This window comes from Mytilus galloprovincialis, chromosome 5, assembly GCF_965363235.1.
Source record: "Mytilus galloprovincialis chromosome 5, xbMytGall1.hap1.1, whole genome shotgun sequence".
NCBI lineage: Eukaryota > Metazoa > Mollusca > Bivalvia > Mytilida > Mytilidae > Mytilus > Mytilus galloprovincialis.
Genome location: NC_134842.1, coordinates 49226126 through 49246792, shown reverse-complemented (window position 1 = coordinate 49246792; position 20667 = coordinate 49226126). Strand labels below are relative to the sequence as shown.

Sequence of the window (20667 nt, the reverse complement as noted above, 5' to 3'; positions counted from 1 at the left end):
GGTGGTATGATTAACAATGAGACAACTTGGACTCCACAAGAGACCAAAATGAAACAGAAACTAACAACTTAATGACAACATATGGCCTTTTACATGAGCAAAGTCCATACTACTGCCCTTTTGATATGTAAGACATATTTGAATTATCAAACATATATAAAGCTGATTTAGTTTTTAAGACTGATAAAAAAACAGTTGGCAGCACTCTTATTAAAATACTTTATTCTATTCTAAATTATTGTAAAAATATCAATGTGCAATATGTAATGCTTTCAACTGACAATATATAAAAATATGTTTGAACACATTTTAAAAAAATACTATTTGTACTGCCTGCCAACAAATTATTTTTTTTATTTAAAGAGATTTTACAAAAATGTCTGTTTATATTTCATTGAGTTTTGTATAAAACTTTGAGATCAATTAATATATTATTCCTTATTATCTGGACAAACAATTTTCCCAAAATATGTATTCTGGAATGCGACATTTGAATGTGAATTATGTTCTAGAACTTGAAACAAAACTACTGTGGATTCAGTCACTTTCATGGGTACCAATTCTCGTGGATTAAGGAAAACTTACATGTATGTTCCGGGATGTTTAATTTCATGGTTTTGCTGATGTCTGCATACAAGCCTATAGAAAAAATCTTATTTGTTGAACAATTAATTTTGTGGTTAATCTGTACCCACAAAATCCACAAAGATTGGTATCCACAAATTATAGTGAACCTACTGTATATTTTGGTCATCTTATGAGGAGAGATTGTTTCTGTTCGAATATCAACATACAAAAGTTGGGTGTACACAGGAAGTAGTGGATGAATGAGTCTTAAAAAACATTTAATTATTCACAGAATATTTAAAGAGGTAGACCTTTGTTAAGGGAAATAACTCTTAAAATTTTCAGTATGTTTATGTTAACCATTTTCATAAGTATATTCTAAGCTTCTAGGTTACATAGATTATTTCCAATCTGTTTCAGGTAAATGCTTAAAATATATTGATGAAACTTGACTTAAACAAACGCATTACTGATTTAAATAGTTATCACCCTGAAATAAGGTCTACACCTTTAATAAGGGAGAAAAGTTGTGTTTTACGAATAATTCACATGGGAGACAACTCTATAAATGTCAGCAATTGTATCAATAAAAAGGAAATTATGTTACTTACAAAGTCTTGAGCTTAATAATAAGTAGTATTAAACTACTTGCTCATCATTGCATAGACATACATAAAAGCAATACTTGAACGAAAATAAATAAACAATACATGTATATGAGATTTGGAAAGAAATCAAACATATGTGCATAAATATCAATACATCTGTTAACTTATTTCAAGATAAAAAATCTCTATCTAAAGTTTGTAATTGTTTGAAAGTTCAGTTAAGATGGTACCCAACACCTTTACTAAAATTAATTTGGCTAGTTTAATTTTCTTAAAATTTTGACAAAGTATTTACTTTGACCCTTTGACAAAAATATAAAAAAATTTTAAAAATTGAACCAATCGTTTAATCAGAAAAATTACACTGGTTATATAGCAGTCTGACAAACACCAATTTTGATCATTGAGAAGCTTAATATTCCTTTTACAACACAATGTAATTAAAATGTTTAGCTGACTTTACAGAGTTGTCTCCCTGTAGTGTTAGGTACCACCTTAATATAAGGAATCATAACAAAAACTTAAATTCATCTATTGTTTCTTATTTTAATGTTCCAAAATCTATCAAAGTTTTGTGAACTATTCTAGTTTACTGTTCATTTAATGATATGTATACCTCTGTGAAAACAAATATTGTATAAATTTAGTGTTTTTCAGTTTATATCACAAAGTAAAATATATTGTTTATTCAATCACATGTTTTTAGTACACTTAATGTTTTCTCTTTTTTGCTAAAAGCCAAATAAATGCAATTTTAGAATGAAACTTTTCTTCAAAATGCATAAATTTAAACATTCTATTCAGACACACATGCATATTTCCCACAAACATAGCCATATTTTACATCTAGATGCAAATATAGAAAATTAATTATCAGTGTATGATTTTATAATGGGCTTCAGAATTATATGATTTTACCTTCAGATAGTTATGTAAATTTGACAGTAAAATATATATATTTCATTGCATTTTTTCAAAACATATGAATACAATATGTAAAATTATTAAAAAAAATATATATAAAATGGAAAATAAACATGTAAAATGTAACAGCTGTCATATAAAATGTACTTCTTCAAAGAAAATATATATGTTTTTCTATTACTGGTACCTCTTGGTTTGGCATCTAACTTGGTCTCAGTCACATAGCATATAAATCATACTCCTTTTTTAAATATATATACATGTGAAGATTTTAATATTATGCATAGTCAAAACAAAATGATAATACGATACATACAGTCAGCTTAACATGATGGCTAATTATTCCATTGAGTATGAGCTGTCTGTCAAATATTTTCTCTGACAAATTACATTTATTCAACATGGTGTCATTGTGTTATATAGTTAAACAAAAACAAAAAGAACAGAGTTCAAATGTCTACCAGGTTGCACATGTTTTATCTATCTAAGGGCAAAAAAATAAAAAATCTTTATTTGTTTTCCTTATAACTATTAACAAATATTTTGGATGCAATTACAGTGCAATTTCTAAAATAATTAATATTTCCGAGGAGCATTTTATTAAAAATATTTTGATTGGCTCTGATAAAATTTTGATACAAATGAATACAAGAATTATATACATTACAGTGCTAACAATTCAATTTTTCATATAAATAATATTTCCAAGGGACATTATGACAATTCTTTTGAAAATAATTGAATGTTACTGATTTTCTAACTTGTTTGAAACATTTCTGGTGTATACCTATGATTAAAGTTTTATAAAAATCTATACCTATGAGTAAAGTTTTATAAAAATCTATACCTATGATTAAAGTTTTATAAAAATCTATCAGGATTTGTACAGGTGGGTGCGCTAACAAGAACTGAGGGACAGAAACCCAGAATTTCTATGTCCCAAATAATGTGTTCCATGGAGGCTTAAATTGTCAGACACACATCTTCAGCAAAAAATGGCTAAACCAAACTGATTCTTTGTGTATTGAAAGGTTGGGTTCACATGTTATGATTATCACCTGAATAGTGTATCTTGTCTTGACTTTTGATTGATTGATCAGTATTGACTGTCACTTTCCAGCTGCAATGTTCTGCCATTTCCTGGCACTTAATTAATATTGGTTGAGAAAGCTGGGGTGCCTGGAAAGAACAATCAACCTACATTTCCACTTAGTCAAGAGGAAAATATATCTTTCAAATAAAATCTAGAGTGGTTACTGTATTTATAGTGGGTTATATTGGCTGGTTAAAAATGTTCGTGGATAGAACAAAATCGCAAAAATAAATTCGGCCAATTTAAAAGTGCAAATGAAAAGGTATTGATAAAAGTTTTGAATCCACTAAAACAATAACTGCCAAAATAGTTTGTATACCTTATTCAATGAAAATCTTCAAATTTTACACACGCAAAAATAACTTGCTATACAGTAATATATGAATTTTAATATTAAGTTAGTGTTGTTCCAAAAAAACACACACATGATTATTTATAGTTAATAACTATAATGCCATTTGGTCTCTGGTGGAGAGTTGTGTAATAGGCACCCATACCACATCTTCTTATTTTCACATGGAACGCAGGAAGCCACTTTGAAATCTCCAATACGGGTACATGGGAGACACAAAAAGTGTAAATTTAAGAGAAATTCGGGCTTAAGACTCTTTAAGATTACCCCTTTTTGAAGGTTCTTCATGTTTGAATGGAATAGCTCTAAGTATATTTTATGATATATAGTTTTTATACAAAATACTGAATTTAAATCAAATATAACACTATTTACATATGAGAAGTTCAGATTCAAGTAAAAGTGGATGATACAATTCAAATAAGTCATTTTGAAATTAAAAGTAAAAAATAAAGAAAAATATTTAAAAAACAGCACCACATAATATCTATCATTAATTATTTTTTGTGAAAAACTTAATATTTCTATTGCATAGTTGTTTTATAAATATATAAACAAAATAATGGTTCACAAATGACTTCTTCAATTACAATCATAGTTTTAAAATTCAAACAAATGCAATCTTCAAAAAAAAATATTTATAAAAATTATGTATTTATTGAAGAACAGTATAAAATATAATACTATATGGTCATGATGGTAACTTTCATCAAAAATAAAAATAGATCAAATCTTTGTAATTGTGAACAACAGCAATCAAACTGACTGCAACATGAACAGCACAATAGACAACATTTTAAGCATATGAATATTTTATCGGTATAAATAGATTTAGATTGAACATATTTAGCAAGATCTGGAATATAGTTGCCATGTTGGAGGTATAAGTACACAAAATCCTTCATAAATCAGCTGAACGCACAGACCACTAGACTTAAAGGTTTTTCTATACAATATATTAGCCTTGCCTAATTCATTACAACTTCATGTATCCAGTAAGGATCTCTATAAGAATTGTGTATTACAGTTTAAATTTGGTTAATCAAATGATTATCCATTCAAAATGGCACTCAAGGGAATTAACCCAAGCGCAAATTACATCATTAAAAGTCTATTAATTGACGATTCATATGTAAAGATTCATGTAAACTATGTAATCTTAAAGATCATAAATATTTATTATTGTTGTTAAGACTGACTTAAAAAATAAAGTCTGAATAAAACTGGAATGTAAGAGTAACACTCTTCATTTGCAATCGTTCATTTTGTTTAATGCTAATTTTCTTATTATTTATATTTTGTGCCTACTTTGATTAATGAATTATATTTTAGAAACTGATTATTTTCTTTTCTTTATTATATCCCCCCCCCCCCCCATTGTTTTCCATTCTATTGTTTTTTCTTCCATTATTCTTTAATTGGTTAAACCAATTCAGATCCCAAAGATCCTTTATTTCAAAATAAACAATCTTTTTTAGATGTTGTAGCATAAAGTAAATAGCCTTTATTAAAATTCAAAAATTTCTCTTACAACTACGTTTGACATAGTTGCATGTAACATTTGGAGGTAACAAGTGCATCAATTTTGATTTACTACTCTTCATTTTATAAATGTAAGGACTAAAGTTAAACCAGCATATTTGAGGCAATCACGAAGGCTTAATTATACAAATTATCATAATTTATACAGGTTTATGGTTTATATATTTAGTTATGTCAAATGGTTAGACATGAGACATCTACCAAATTGAATCACAGTTGATACAAGCAGCAATAGCTTGTCATATCAAGATGAGAATTTTTCTATAATCTGTAAACCTTGATCATGATAAATGTCAGGTGTCGATTTTACAAAAAAAACTTACGACTAAGATTGATCGTAAGTATACTGATTTGTTCATATCTTAAGACTAATCTTAGTCTTAATTTTTTTTTTGTGAAATTGGCTCCAGGTGTGTAATATACAAGAACAAAATAGCACTTATTTGCCTATGGCACAGAGAGAAAACAAAAATCTGACAATTTTTCTGTTGTCAAAGAAAAACAAGAATAAAAAACACCACTGCTAACAGATATTTGAAGATAAAAACTAACATAACAAACAAACTCTATTACAAAAGTGTAATAAAAAAAAACACTTTTTTCACCATACATAAATATATCATACATATACATATACTGGCATTTCTATGATTTCAAAAAATAATATGATATATTTGAAATAAGTATAAACAATATATTTATCTACATAGAAACAGATAATAACAGTAATAAACAAATATCTCTCACATTGCAATATCTAAAATATACTGACCTTGATAAATTGTGAAAAAAGTGAAAACTGGATGTAATATTATGTCACATAGTTCTGATTACCACATTATTTGTAATAAATTTACCTTATCAATAATTTATTACAATGAGCAAGTTAATTCTATGAGCTTTTTTATTGGCTTGATTTGCCAAAATAATCTAGACCCGTGATTTGACTCACAAAATATAAGAATATTGAAGAAAATACATTGAATTATCTCCCCTTGAACATGTAAAACTTGGAATCCATAAAAGTAGATATAGGTTACATGTACTAGTTAATGAGACAGCAACCAATTAATACAACAAATCAAAAGATTCTAAAGGGTAACATACAATCTTCAGCAAGAGACAAATGTCTAAACAAAAGGCATAGCTCTAAATTTTATTCTAAAGGAATGTCTCTTACAATTATAGGAAACAATACTTTTCTGAAACTTATTTGTAAATATTTATCTAATTTTATGGATACAAATACTGGCATTCAAAATAGCTAGAAAATTTTTCATTATTTTCAAAAGAAAATAAATCTTTTCAAAAAGAGGGAAAACAGCTGATGTCAAATACAAATTGACCACAGTGACTACAATTTTATACAAAAGTCATGTACATGCCACAGCTAAAAACATAAGGGCATATAAACATCACTTTTTAACTTTCCTCTTAACTGCAGGATTGATTTATTTTCCTTGATATTACTATCTGGGATTAAGGAAGCTGGCTTGTCATGTTTTGGATTTTTTGTCAGATTTTCGGAATTCTCTGGTTTTATCCATTTGAATGCCTTGAAAAAATTTGCCCAGTGACCCCCATTTTTCTTTTTGTAAATCTTTTACATGTATCATGATAAGCCATCTGTAAAAGTCTTATAAAATTTTGATTATTTTTTTTATAGTTTTTGAGAACTTAAACTTGTCAATGATAAAGCTATGAAAAGTCAAGAGAGAATATTTTCCCGCCAGAATTTCAATGGCTAATATCTCGAAAACAATCACAGTGACCTATATATTTTTTTTGCTCTTTGGATTCCTTTATTGATCCCCTATCAATATAAACTAATGTTTTGAAAAGTTAATTACTTTGAAACTGAGAAGCCAACTCCCTTAAATAAGGATTAGTTTTATGTTTGTTGATACTTGTTTTCGATGTTTTGACTAGGTCTGCATAAATGCCAATTAAAAGTGTACTTTTAAGTGAATTCATGGTTAACCTTTACCCATAAAATTTAATATCTGTCCAAAACAAGAATGTGTCCTCAGTACACGGTTGCCCCATTCGCACAATTATTTTCTATGTTCAATGGACTGCGAAATTTAGGTCAACACTCTTATTTGGCATTGAAATTAGAAAGATCATATAATAGGGAACATGTGTACTAAGTTAAAGTTGTTCGGACTTCAACTTCATCAAAAACTACCTTGACCAAAAACTTAAACACGAAACATGACAGACGGACGAACGAATGAAAGTATATACATTATATGGACATTATTAACCTTTCTACTTTTCCCCTGACCTCTTAAGCTTCATACAGATTTAATTAAACATTTTTAACTCCAGTCCTGAACTTGCATCGATCCCATCAGTTTCCAAGTCGGTAATATCTTGTACATCTGGTGTCATGTCAAACATTTCTAACCCCTCCCTTGAACTGTCATCGACCCCATCAGTTTCGATGTCAGTAATATCTTGTACATATGGTGTGATATCAAACTCCTCCACAATTTCTGCAACCCTCTTCAGTTCACAATTTTCTAAGGCTTTAATCAGCTTCTCCTTTGTGGCATCTTGACCTTTGGACTCTTGCCACTTTGTTAACATAGAGTAAGCTTTTTCTTTGACATCTTGATGGTTCTGATCGATAATACTTATATTGCCTTCTCCTAATTCTAGATGTCTCCCAACATTTTTCCAGTAGCTGATTATTTCATGGGAAACCTGAAGGAACAGCTTATTCCATGGACTATTTCCTACAAAAATTCAAACTTTAAAGACTTATTTCTTTTTTTTAAAATATCAATTAAACAGATTTTTTATTATTTGTTTATTTCAGAGCCTGTGAATTATGTGGTTGTCGTTTATTGTTGTTTCTCATATGTGTTTATTGTTTATTGTTTTGTATAGTTTGTTCTTGTGTTGTGGCTTCAATTAACTAGTTTACCACCACCACACTCTGTATGTGCCTTTTCAAAGTAAGGGACCTGTTTTTTTTTCGTTCATTTTTTCAAACATAAATTCCACCATTAGTTTTCTAGTTTGACTTGTTTTATATCTGTTATTTCAGGGCCATTTTAAGCTGACTATGCAGGATAGGGTTTGCTTATTGTTGAATGCTGCACTGTGACCTAAAGTTGTTTATTTATGTATCTTTTGGTCTCTTTGTAGAGAGTTGTCTCATTGGCAATAAAAGCACTTCACTTTATACTTCTGAGAGCTTGTTGTCAGATCAAAAAAAATATTATTTTTAATTTGGAAGTGTAGCCAGCAGCTGCTTTAGGAAAATAAATAGTTAATTTACCATTAGGCTGTTCCAAGGCATCTCTCATTTTGGTGAATGATGCAGATGATCCAATTATACTAGGAATATTTGGCAGGTTGCCCTCTGACCCAAACACAGTTAAGCTATATCCTACTTGACCAGAAAAATTGTTCCCTCTTTTGTCAGATAAACTAGAAAGGTTATTTGAGGAAACTGGTGGAGTTACACAAAGATAAAATTTCTCCTGTTCTGGCGAAGGGGAATTGCTCCGAATATCTAGGTTCAATTTTGGTGTAGGTGGTCTGTTGTTAGGTTCCTGGTTATATAATGGTGTGCTTGTTTTTAAATGTGAGCCATTTGGTCCTGGTGTAGACCTTAACTGGTGATATTCATGGTGTGTAAAGTTATAATGAGTGTCCAGTTGACTTTCTGATGATGATGCATTTGCTGCGTGCTTCTGTCTAAGTAAATCAGTATCAGATTTGTATCCATCCAACACATCAACTGTATGTGAAGATCTTGAGGATTTTATGGGCACTGATATCTGTAAAATGTTATAAAAACATAATTAGTCAGTGTGATACAAAATTTATCCCCTTGAGACATTTTAATTTTCCAAATTTAAAACGCGAGCTCAACAAGTGATTTAAATATTTAGAATTTAACTATCAAGTGTGGTTAAATATTGTAAAGCACAAAATTTGGTGGTAGAATCAGTTTCTCTAATCATGCTAACGGTTTTAACATAATATGCAGACAAATTTAATCCTTCTTTTGGAAAGTTCTGAAAAAATATGTGTTCTTTCTAAATGACATCATCAGGCCTGCATGGTTGCCTTTTCCAGAGGAAAGCAAGAAATAGGAATTTCAGAGGAAAGCAAGAAAATTTTTATGTCGTAATTGAATATTGACAAATGAACAATTGAGATCCCAGGAACCACACAGTGATTAAATAAAAATAATCAACAGGTCAGGAAATAGATAAATCGGGGAGGGATAAGATAGATCTGTATACCAAGTATATTCATGGATTGTTATTATTGTTGTAATATGATTATATTTATATATTTGGTATTTTAAACACATTTACATGTGTGAATAAAGTATATATCTACTATACATGCTATATATATATATATTACGGATTACAAATGTGTCGAGGTTTGTGATTGGATAACAACACAGAGATGTCAGTATATATTCAGGAAACTGCCGGGGTATATACGACGTTTTTATCCCCAATTGGAACCTCAAAAACGTCATCATAACACTGGTTACTATGTGACGTAGTCAAAAGCTATCAGACTGTCAGAGGCTCACAGAGGGAAAATAATAACGTGCTTCAGTCAATAATACATGTTTGATACAAAATCAGGAATTTACGCTTTTAATACTTAAATTTAATGTTAAAAGTGTTTTTATAAATTATTACATACACGATAAAATTATGTTCACAGGAAATTAGAAAATCCTTCACGTATGCCGAACATATCAGTTTGGGGTTTTTAATATATGTGTTGTCAACAAATACCTGCACTAAAAAATAACATTAAGTCAGGGGTAATCCGTAATATATGTGTAATTCAGGTCTCAGAAAGGGTATATACTGTGACATTCCCGGCTTAGAGCTTATATCCCCTTCGCCTTCGGCTCAGGGGATATAAACTCTAAGCCGGGAATGTCACAGTATATACCCTGTCTGAGGCCTGAATAACATATAATATTTATTATATACTTAGTGGTAAATACAGATAAATTGTATGTGTAATACAATCAATGGCAAGCGTGCTGTATCAGCCACCCGTGATGATATCGATATCAGCACGGTTGCAAAAGCTTTATCACACCTTTAATCTGTATGACGTCACGTCATCGATTGCAGTCACTGTTCAAATCCCTAATCTGTATGACGTCATGTCAAACAGACTCAAACCTATATTCTGTATGACGTCATTTCAAAACTCCTTATCTCCTTGGTGTAAATGTATATAATAAAGTGTATATGATATGGATTTTTCAATATCACACACCGTATCAACCCTCAACCAATATAATCCCTCGAGCAGAGCTCTTGGGATTATATTGGTGTCTCAGGTTGATACGGATGCGATATTGAAAAAGCCATATGATATTCTCTATATATCATCATTGACAAGACATTTTTATTTTTAAAAAAATCATTTGACTGAATTAATGATATAATGTATTAAATATTGAAGCCAAAAAACAATATCCTGATATCTATGGATTTTCTCATTGACAAATATATGCCAAATGGCTATAAATTCACTAGCTGTACATGATACCCTTGCTCTTTTGGTCCATGTGATATTTTTTTTATCATAAATCTAAATGTAAAAATTTCCTTGTGATCTGTTCGGTGAATTTTCAAAACCACTAGGTCAAGTATCCACGCAAATATTCTTTTTTCCATCAATTCACATAAACTGGTATTTACAAGCATGACACCTATAAATGCATCTAAAGCTAACATACCATTCTATTGAATATTTTCCTGTTATGTGCATCTCTAGAGATAATCTTAAACTTTGGATCCTTCTTACTGTGCTGCAGTTCTAGTTTTTTCAATTTCATTTGTAATGCTGCCATTGAAAGTTCCGTTACTAGAAAAATCATTAAATACAGACATTTAATATCATGATTATGGTTATAGACAATATAAGAATTTAAATTGGATTTATATTCAACAAGTGACATTAATTCTCTATTTTATAAATGTGTAACACTGTTGATCATGAGTAATGAGTTGGTTATTTAATTTCCATATTTTAATACTTCTATTATATTTCAAAATAACAAGATTTTTACGACCGTTTTTAAATCATAGTATAAAAATAAAAGAATGAAAAAAGTAGAAAAATAAAGGGTCTGTGTGCTTGTTTACGAGATATAAGCAATGGAAAATTTGTTAGGAAATGATTCTCTCTAGATTTTTTCAGACTTTAATCATCGGTTACTTTTTTGTTGCAAAACTATCATACTATGAAAAAATAACAAAAATTTTAAAAGATTTTCATCCATGGCTTTTTTTTAAAACTAGTCTATCCAAATTATTTTAGAAAAGAATTCCACTCAAGCCAGTGCTAGGGGTTGTCATAACCTTGCAGTGAGGTGACAGTTTTTTGGCTCCATGTTGAAGGCCTCACTGTGATTTTGAGATGAAGAAAAGCAATAAAAGTGCTGTTCCTTTGCTTTTGTGTGTTTTGTTGTTGATCATGTACTAATTTTGTGTCATGGACCCCATATCCTCATGTTTTTCCATTGTGTCATAAAATAATGAAAATAAAAGTCGGGGTTAGCAGACAAACTTTTTTTAATGACAATACATCATGTACATGGTTAAAAGATATGAAGATTATGAAAATTTGGCAAAAATTTAAAAACAAAGAGGAGCTTAATTATTCAATTAAGACTTTTAACGTTTAATTGTAAATTAAGAATAAGAATCAGCTAAAAAAAAATCTAGCGTGTTGTTTGGTGTAAACATGATAATGCCATTGACAATGCCTTGACAAACCAAATATTCCACAATGTTCCAGAGATGTAAAATACTTACCTTTTTCAACTGATCCTGTAGATGATGCCTGGAAAACAGTTTCCATGGTACCAGTCTGTGAGCCAGGACCTTTGGTAGGATTTTCACAATGACATAAGCAGAGGATCGACCCATCTATGACATTTACATCTTTGTAAGACCTGTGTTTTTCTACATAAAATCCTTTATGTACTAAATGAAGTTCACTTTCTTCCATCCTCAGTTTTTCAGCAAAAGAAGAAGTGATTTCTCCTATTTGATCATCTGGGTTATCAACTTTGACATGAATAAAATTTTCATTCAATTCATTATCTGTCCTATGTGGTAATGTTTTGTGGAGATATAGACGGAATATAATCCTACTTTCATTAAAAAGCATCTCTAAATTTGCTTTCTTTTCGATAATATCTTCTAAAAGAATAGATTCTTCTAAAGCTTTGTTCTTGTAGAGCAAGTCAAACTGCTTTGGCACTATATCACATCTTTTAGAGATCTTGTTCTTTAACTCTTCAACTGAACACATTGGATATTCTTGCAAGGTAAAACTGTCCATATCAGGTAACCCGGATTTAATTGTCAAGACTATTTTCTTAGTTCTACGAACAGTGAGCACAGAATTTGAGCTAATTTTTATGGGCAGGTTTCGTATATTTTCAACTTCGTCAATGACATTTGAACTACTAGGAAGGAAAACTTCAAAAGATTTTGGGTTCCAATGACAATGTTTTGAGATCTCATGCCTAAGTTCGACTGTTGAGCAATCAGATCTAACAAACACAGTGAATGGATGCATGTGTCCTCTATCTTCACCAATAATTCGGACCCTTAACTGAATATAAGAACATGGCTTAGGAGTAAAATGAACAATAAATGTTGGGTAAGAATGATCAATATTGGTGTCTCTCATTAACTGTTTTTCATTGAAGAGTAAACAAATGATGGCCTTCATATTGTAATCAACTCTTTTTCCCATGTCATCTGTGACAGAAAAATTTGCAATGTCTTTACCACGAAATTCCTTCACTTCTTTAGCTGCTCTCTTTAAATAAGCTTTAAAAAACTGCTCGATAGTATCTGTTGATAACTGCTCTATATGTAAAACTAAAGAAGACTGGTAGGATTGGTGGTAGGAAAATTTTACTATGTTTGTTTTAATTTTCACTACATCAAAATAGAAAGCATTTCTCTGTATCTGGTTCAAAATTTCTATTTTCAATGTGGTTTCTCCATTTTCATTGTCATAGCACAGTTGAAGTAATTCTTCTGATAACTGTTGCTTAAGGAACTGAATGTTGTCCAGTGTGATTGGCTTAGGAAGTGATACACAAAAAAAGGGAACTGGACTTTCTAAAAGCATTGCATCGTTGCTCACATGAATTGGTGTGTTTGCAAAACTTTTAGAAATGAAAAATGTTAATTGTTTTGTTCTTTCATTCGGAAGCAATACAAAGATAGATTGAATAGAAGAAAGGAAATCTTTATGGTTGGTACCAAAAATTTCAGGATATCTGTCATTGTTGAGAACATTTGAAAATGGTCTGCCATGTTTAAGAATTATGTCTCGCTGGACCAGCTCAAGGTTCAACCTAGCATTTACTGGTACGATAACAATTTTGCCAGGCACAAGGAAACAACTGGTTGAATCACAATCAAAGATCAAGAAACGATATACTGGCTTATCTGATGACAATGAATACCTTTTATAACTGTTACTGCCTTCCTCAGAGTTCAGTGACTCTGAAAAACATATAAAATCATGAAATGTAATTGTAACATGTGTAATGTTTGCATAAATTTTAATTAGTAAACAATGGTAAAACATTAAAATAAATCATCCTTGAAAAAAATGTTGATGCACCTCATTATTTATTTATTTTTTTATTTTGTTTTTTTGGGGGGGGGGTAAAATAAGGACTTAGAAAACATCACATCTTCTAATTTTCTTTTTGACAATGACAAGGCAGGAACCCAGCTTGGTATATTTCCTTAATCTGCTGGAAAGCTTATTAATTCTGTATCAAAGTTGAGATCTATTTTCCCATGATTGATTGATCTATGCTTTAAACCTCTTTCTGCCAGTATTTTTTAAAGGTTTAATTTGTGTGCCAAAAAATATGACAGTTGACTGTGTGTGATCATTGATGTCATATGCCCAACAATGACATTTTTGATATATGATGACACGCCATAATGACTGTTACAATGTACATGTTTAAGCCATTGGTGAATAATATACCCAGTTCATCTTAAGTTTTTTAATTTGAAAGAGATACTGCAATGATGAGAAGCTTGCGTAAATCAAAACATGGACATATGTGTACATCTGACATAGCTGGTGTGTACACATGTGTATCTCCATCAGCAAGAGGGTTTATGTCCAATGATAAATATTCTAAGCATGATCTGGATGATGTGTATTACCAAATTTATGATGTTTTTTTTAAATAATAAATATAACCTACCTACATCTGCGTCAGTACTGTTATAAGATGCCATTCTAAGACCTCAATTTATGTTTTCTCATGTCTTTAAGTTTTATAATCTGTAATGAAAAAATGTATACACATATGACAATATTCCTATTATAACAGACAATCTGTACTTTAACCTATAATGCCGTACTTTAACCTATAAAGCCGTACTTTAACCTATAATGGTTTACTTTTTAAATTGTTATTTGTATGGAGAGTTGTCTCATTGGCACTCACACCACATCTTCCTATATCTAATCACTTGTTAACCCCACACCAGACATTTAATGCCTTTAATGATATGGTTATTTGTGTATATTTGTATGTGTAGACTTTCTTCTTATGTCTGGTGTTGTGTATACTAGAAGATATAGCATTGAAACTAAAGAGTTTTGTTATGGGCAGTCATGGCATTACAGTGACTGAGCATGCCTGAAAGCCTATAAGACACGAACAGATGACAGCTGAAAAAAGGAGGGGGTGGGGAGGGGGACTTTCAATGTAATGAGTTGAAGGGATAAGCTGCTCGAATAGGTAACATTTTAATACTTCACGATATACAGAATTATATGAAAAGGAGAGAAATTCAGATTAATTATATATCAATACATGTATAAATCATACCATTTTTTACATTTGCACCTAATTAATATTCAATGATTTGTATACATGAAACATGATAACAATTTTTAAAAGAAATTCCTTAGTGTTAGCAATTACATGTATTAAAAGTTGGAACCTCAATGTAACTTTTTATCAGTATTTCAATCTCTTAACTAACATGAATAATGGACATGATGTACCAGAAGATGAAAAATATCAAAATCTTTTTATAGGTCTGTTTTTTGATAATTAATATACATATATATATTTGAAAGTAAATATTTTTTTATGAACAAAATATATCAAAAGGGTGGGGGTACTTGATGTCTCAGCTGCTGATCACCAATACAAAAAAAAAGGTTGAAAGTGCCCCCGAGAATTAAACATTCTCTGAAATGGAATAGTTTCTCATAAATTGATGTATTCTTTGGAAAAAAAAACAAATTAACTAAGTACAAAACACTAAATCTATAGTTATCTATATTACAAATCTTTTATGATTTTGAATATTTACATACCATGCATTATACATGACAGAGGAGTTGCTGCTCAATGTTAATTTAATTGATGAATGATTGATTGTTGTTTGCTTTTCAGTGCATTAGTACCAAAAAGCTATATCGCAGCTTTGCAGATGAAATCTGTCTCTTTATTTAGTTAGTATAGATTTATAATGTATCTAGTTTTCAAAAGCTCTACACCTGTGTTGTATCATTTGTTTAACTTTTTCTGTTTTATTATTTGAAATCCCAATGTCAAATTCGAATTAAGAATTCCCTGATCTTTGAAATCCCTAGCTTAAAAACACTCATTCCCCATGTCCCGAAAAATGTCCTGCATCCTCTTTATATCCATAACCACATGATAACAGGTAAACCTCATCTTCATGTCGATGTGTACATACAGAATAAACAAAGGACAAACTTGGCACCCTAAGGCCTTAGACATGTTAGAAGGTTGTGATAAAACTAATATTTTAAGATAGGACTTCATTTAATCAAAATGCTTTTAACACCATTAAAACAAAATTTACAATAATTTGTGCTATAAATCATATTCAATTTCCAATTATATCATGTATATTATCTATTGGCCCCACAAGATTTATCTTATCGCCTGCTATTATTCATTTTTTATACCTAGATATACATACATAAATGTCGGTTAAAACGACTACAGAGTTTATGTTCCATTTGTATATACCGTTTGGCTTTAAACCTGAGAATAGTGTGAGTTTAACTGTTTAAACCAATAATCAGGTTCATCTGTTCAGACCGTGCCATTCCAGTAAAAACAGCTGATTGCATATTTTTTTCCTATTCTAACTCTGTTACTATTTATTTTTTTAAATTCTAACCAGCAATAACACCTTTTTAAAAATAGACAAATTTTTAAATGCGCTGACCCTGCAAATAGGGTGGACTTCCTGTATAAACATCAACATTTTCCATCAGTCTTCACGCCGAGTGACAGCCCAGACAGCCCAGGCTGGTAAAATTGGTCTCGGGCCTGTAAAAATTAGACCTACAGGCCAACAGAATCTAACTAAAAATTTTCAAAAATTGAGCTGCGGGCCTGTAGATTTAGCAGTTCAGCGTGAAGACTGTTCCATGTGTACATACAGAATAAACGAATGACAAACTTGACAACCTAATGAGATGGTGAAAAATTAAGATTCTAAGAGAGAAATTCATTCAAATCACTACAAAAATAACTTTCAACACCATTTGAAACACGATTTACCCAAAACTTGAAAAGAAATTCGTCACAAAACAGAACACTTGTTGATTTCCGGATTAAGTGCGTGTGTAATCAAAGACCAATACCGGAGGCAATTCTGTAAGAATTGACGGATAGTTTATCAGAATATTTGAGGGTCTGAATGCATAGGGGTTTTTCAATTTTGTAGTCTTTTTAAAATTATGAAGCTATAGTTCTTTTTCTTTCTGATTTCATTACTCTCAAAGTTTTTACTTGTATTAATGGTACATGTAGAAATATTTTATGAAATGTCGGACATAATTATATATACTCGGAGTATGCATGTATAGTTAAAGTAACATGTACACATGATTGTATGTATGTATGGAAATGTACACCTTTTGAGTTTTGTCGTGACACTCAAACATATATATAATTTGGCACATGCTTAATATAAAGTGCTAGAGTTAAATTCATGGAAGACACAAGAGAAATTTGAAATAAAGTATTTGTCTAGAACAGGATCGCTTATATATTTAACTGTTTAAGATATAGTCTAGAACCCGGGTCTAGAACTGCATCTATTTTACACGGTCTAGAACAGGGTATACATTTTCTGAGCGTGTATAGCCGACAGGGTATGATTTTCAATATTTTTGTCAGAACGGGGTATGTTTTTCAATGTTTTCTTGTTAGAACAGGGTATGATTTGGCAAGTGCTGTCGGCACAGTTATATCCGAAAGGATAGTCAGAACCCCCCCCCCCCCCCCCCCCCCCGGGCCTTAGTCCTGTTTCTAAACTGAGCTCATACAAATATGATCAAATATTTTATATTTTCCGATAAGGGGACGGCCATTTGATATTCTGGGGGAAGGAGGACTTTGAAAATAAATAACTCAGCCTTGATAATAACAAAAAAAAAATCGGTTTGTTCTAGGGTAGTTTGAAAAAAAAAATAACCTGACGATGTATTGAAAATAAATAACTTGGCAGGTTTTTTTAAGCAATGTCATAATACCGGTAAGTGGCTATAATTCTTAAGTATGAGACATTCAGCAGACCCAAATCCCTAAAACTATTTTTTTAGGCAATGGCTTTTTGACCGGCACCGGCAAAATATCAAATTTGCTATTTAGACGGCTCTGATTAAAGGGGCAATAGCTACGAGATGTATAAAAATTTGAAGTATGATTGGTTTTTGTTCATTCAATAATGGGAGTGAAATAGTGAAATAATAATTCACGTTTAGCAGCCAAAAAGGTTCAATTTTGTCAAATAAAGCTAAATAATATTGATAATGAATTATTCACTTGCAAGTGAATAAATCGACCTCATTAAATCCGTATTCATGTGAACTTCAATTTAATCCCTTTACTAGAGATGGACAACGCATGCTTAGTACGTGTACTGTTTATTTAAAGAAAAGGAATGTCAACATTGAAAGTGAAACAAAGGTAAATTATTTGATGACTGATTCGATCCACTAAAAATCTTTCTTCTACATGTAAAAACGATGAGAAACATACATGTATTTTTAATCTATAAAATAAAATTAAACCGACCTATAAAAATCCAACTGCACGTGTTGGCTAAATCTATTTATATTTAATCATTAGTATATGTATGTTTACATCGCATATGGTCATCTGAGGTCAACTCGATATTTAATTAGATGGAGTCTAGACTAAAATACACACGAAACGAAACTACATATTATTGACCCTATGCTCTGTAAACTGTTTACTTCACACTTCTGATAGTTTGGATAAATGTTTTCAGGGGCGGATGCAGGAATTTTCGAAAGGGGGGGTGCTAACCCAGGGCACCCAGGGCAAAGGGGGGGGGTGCAAAACATATGTCCCGATACAAATGCATTGATCGGCAAAAATAAAGGGGGGTGCGCACCCCCGGACCCCCCCCCCTGGATCCGCCACTGGTTTTACATTGTTATAAATAAAATATGAGAATTTGAGTCAGATCGGTGACCATGAATTTGACAGCTAAGTGCCCCTGTAAATTATATCACATTGGAATTAAAATTTAAGAATACTAATTAAATATAATTTTTTTTTATTTAAAAACGTTTGTTATTGTTGCTCATATAAACACTTAAACTTCTTATCTAAAAAAAATTTAAAAAGACTATGTTGCGGACACATCTAAAATTTGACAAAAATAAAAATATGGTGAACACGGTGAAGTGAAGTACAATGTAATAAGATAAATCAAAAAGTAAAATACAAATATGATAATAGTCTTTTTGTAGCTATACAACATTCCGGAAACCAGTATACTCTTTTCATTTACGGAACCAGCATTTTGTATATATTTAGTTTCAAAAGTTGATTTTTAACTGCTGAAAAAATGATTTTGTGAGGTCATGTTAATCAGTTAATTAAGTCCCAGGAAATTGCGAAAATGCAGGATTTTTCACTATTAACACCAGAGCTTCTGGGGACCTTAATTGAGCGGCCCCAAGACCCGGCTTTGAGTACACAACGTTTTGGCCTAGCTACACCCCTGTCTATAAGTTAAAGCGTATAGAAAGAGAAGTAAAAGAACCCTATCTACATATGTAACATCATCACACATGATGTGGATTCAAAGGAAGCCAGTGTAATGTGTAGTTCCTGTTTCGAGTGGCAACATTTATCTTGTTCAATTACTTTTGTTTTAGTGGATCTCTATACTTTTTTACCAGAAGGTTCAATACCACTAAAGGAAGATTGGGATTGATTTTTTGGGGGGTTATGGTCACAATAGTTTAGGAATTAGTGCGCCAAAAAGGGGGCCCAAAATAAGCATTTTTGTAGTTTTCAAACAATAACTTGTGTTTAAGTGTATGCATCTCTTTGAAATTTTACCACAAGTTTCCATATCATGAAGGGATGGTTAGTATTGACTTTGTGGATTATCGCTCAACATTGTTTAGAATTAGGAGCAAAAGGACCAAAAAAAGGGAAAAAACTAGGTTTTTCTGGTCAATGTACAATTAAGACAATTTAAAAGCAGTGCTAAATTGGTAACTCAAAAACATTTAACATTACAATGTTGGGTATGTTCTGATTTACCTCCTTTACACTTCTTGTAAATTGTGTATAAAGAAATGTCAAGTTTTGGACTAATTGCAAAAAAAAAAGGGGAGGGGTAGTTTTTTTTCAAATTTTTACCCAAATTTCTCAAATTCCAAATTTTTGAAAAGTTTGAAGAAGAAATCTTCAATTGCACAATATTGCACAATCCAAATTCAGAGCTGTATCAAGCTTAAATGTTGTGTACATACTTGCCCTAACTGTTCTGGGTTCGACCTCTGCGGTCGTATCATATAATGCTGCGCCCTGCGGTGCACCTGGTTATCACTGGCAGGATATTTAAACCATAGATTTTACACAGATCAGATTTGAAAATCAGCTTTATTATAAATCTTTAGAAAAAAACATATATTTGATTATGTATTTACAAATGTGCTTTCGTGCTTTTAATTAATACTATAAAGTTATAAATTATTTATTTTTGAAAATCTTCCAATATTTTATTTTTGATTTGATTTATTAATGCTTGATATTGTGATAAAATGGTTTTGAATTATAATTATTTAAGCTTTTTTTTATTCTCTACAGTAACTAATCGCATCAATGAACAGTTAACTTTTAATCAGTGCCGGCTAAATAGCAAATTTGCTATTTTGCCGGTGCCGGTCAAATAGCCACTGCCTTTTTTTTTTATATGTTTGAAATTACTTTTAAAAGAGGCTTTTTAAAATACCTTATATTTGTATATATATGCAATATCTCATACTTGAAAATAACATTTATTATAAGTATCTCATACTTAAGATGCTTCCAAATTTCCTGGGTTTTTTTCTCCTCATATTATATTGCTTAAGGTAAATTGTCTCAGGAACAGTTACCTCCCTTTTATTACTGTAACTACATTATTAATAAGATAAACGCCTCATGCAGGAAATTTCATTAACAAAAGCCTGTCTTCATATCAAAT

The 20667-nt window shown here is 30.9% G+C and overlaps 1 protein-coding gene across 2 annotated transcripts; it reads right to left on the bottom strand.

Annotated features, from left to right (window-relative positions):
• Positions 1–205: 205 nt before the first annotated feature.
• On the bottom strand, positions 206–16762 carry LOC143075960 (uncharacterized). Of its 2 annotated transcripts, none has more exons than XM_076251566.1 (6): positions 16710–16762; positions 14355–14434; positions 11914–13629; positions 10833–10960; positions 8376–8880; positions 206–7827 (listed from the first exon to the last, which is right to left on the bottom strand). In XM_076251566.1, the coding sequence occupies exons 2-6, from the start codon at positions 14386–14388 to the stop codon at positions 7394–7396; spliced, it is 2817 nt and encodes a 938-aa protein (XP_076107681.1). In that variant the 5' UTR covers positions 14389–14434; positions 16710–16762; the 3' UTR covers positions 206–7393. The 2 variants fall into 2 exon arrangements, with proteins under 2 accessions (XP_076107681.1, XP_076107682.1); XM_076251567.1 differs by having other exon boundaries at positions 14359–14434.
• Positions 16763–20667: the final 3905 nt, after the last annotated feature.

Bases quoted from the DNA above. Each gene is read 5' to 3' on its own strand.
- LOC143075960 (XM_076251566.1), bottom strand. From the start codon at position 14,388: ATGGCATCTTATAACAGTACTGACGCAGATGTAG. The intron at 8,881-10,832 runs GTATGTTAGCTT...AACATTTTACAG, and splicing joins GGAAAATATTCAATAGAATG to ATATCAGTGCCCATAAAATC. The intron at 7,828-8,375 runs GTAAATTAACTA...GAATTTTTGTAG, and splicing joins TGCCTTGGAACAGCCTAATG to GAAATAGTCCATGGAATAAG.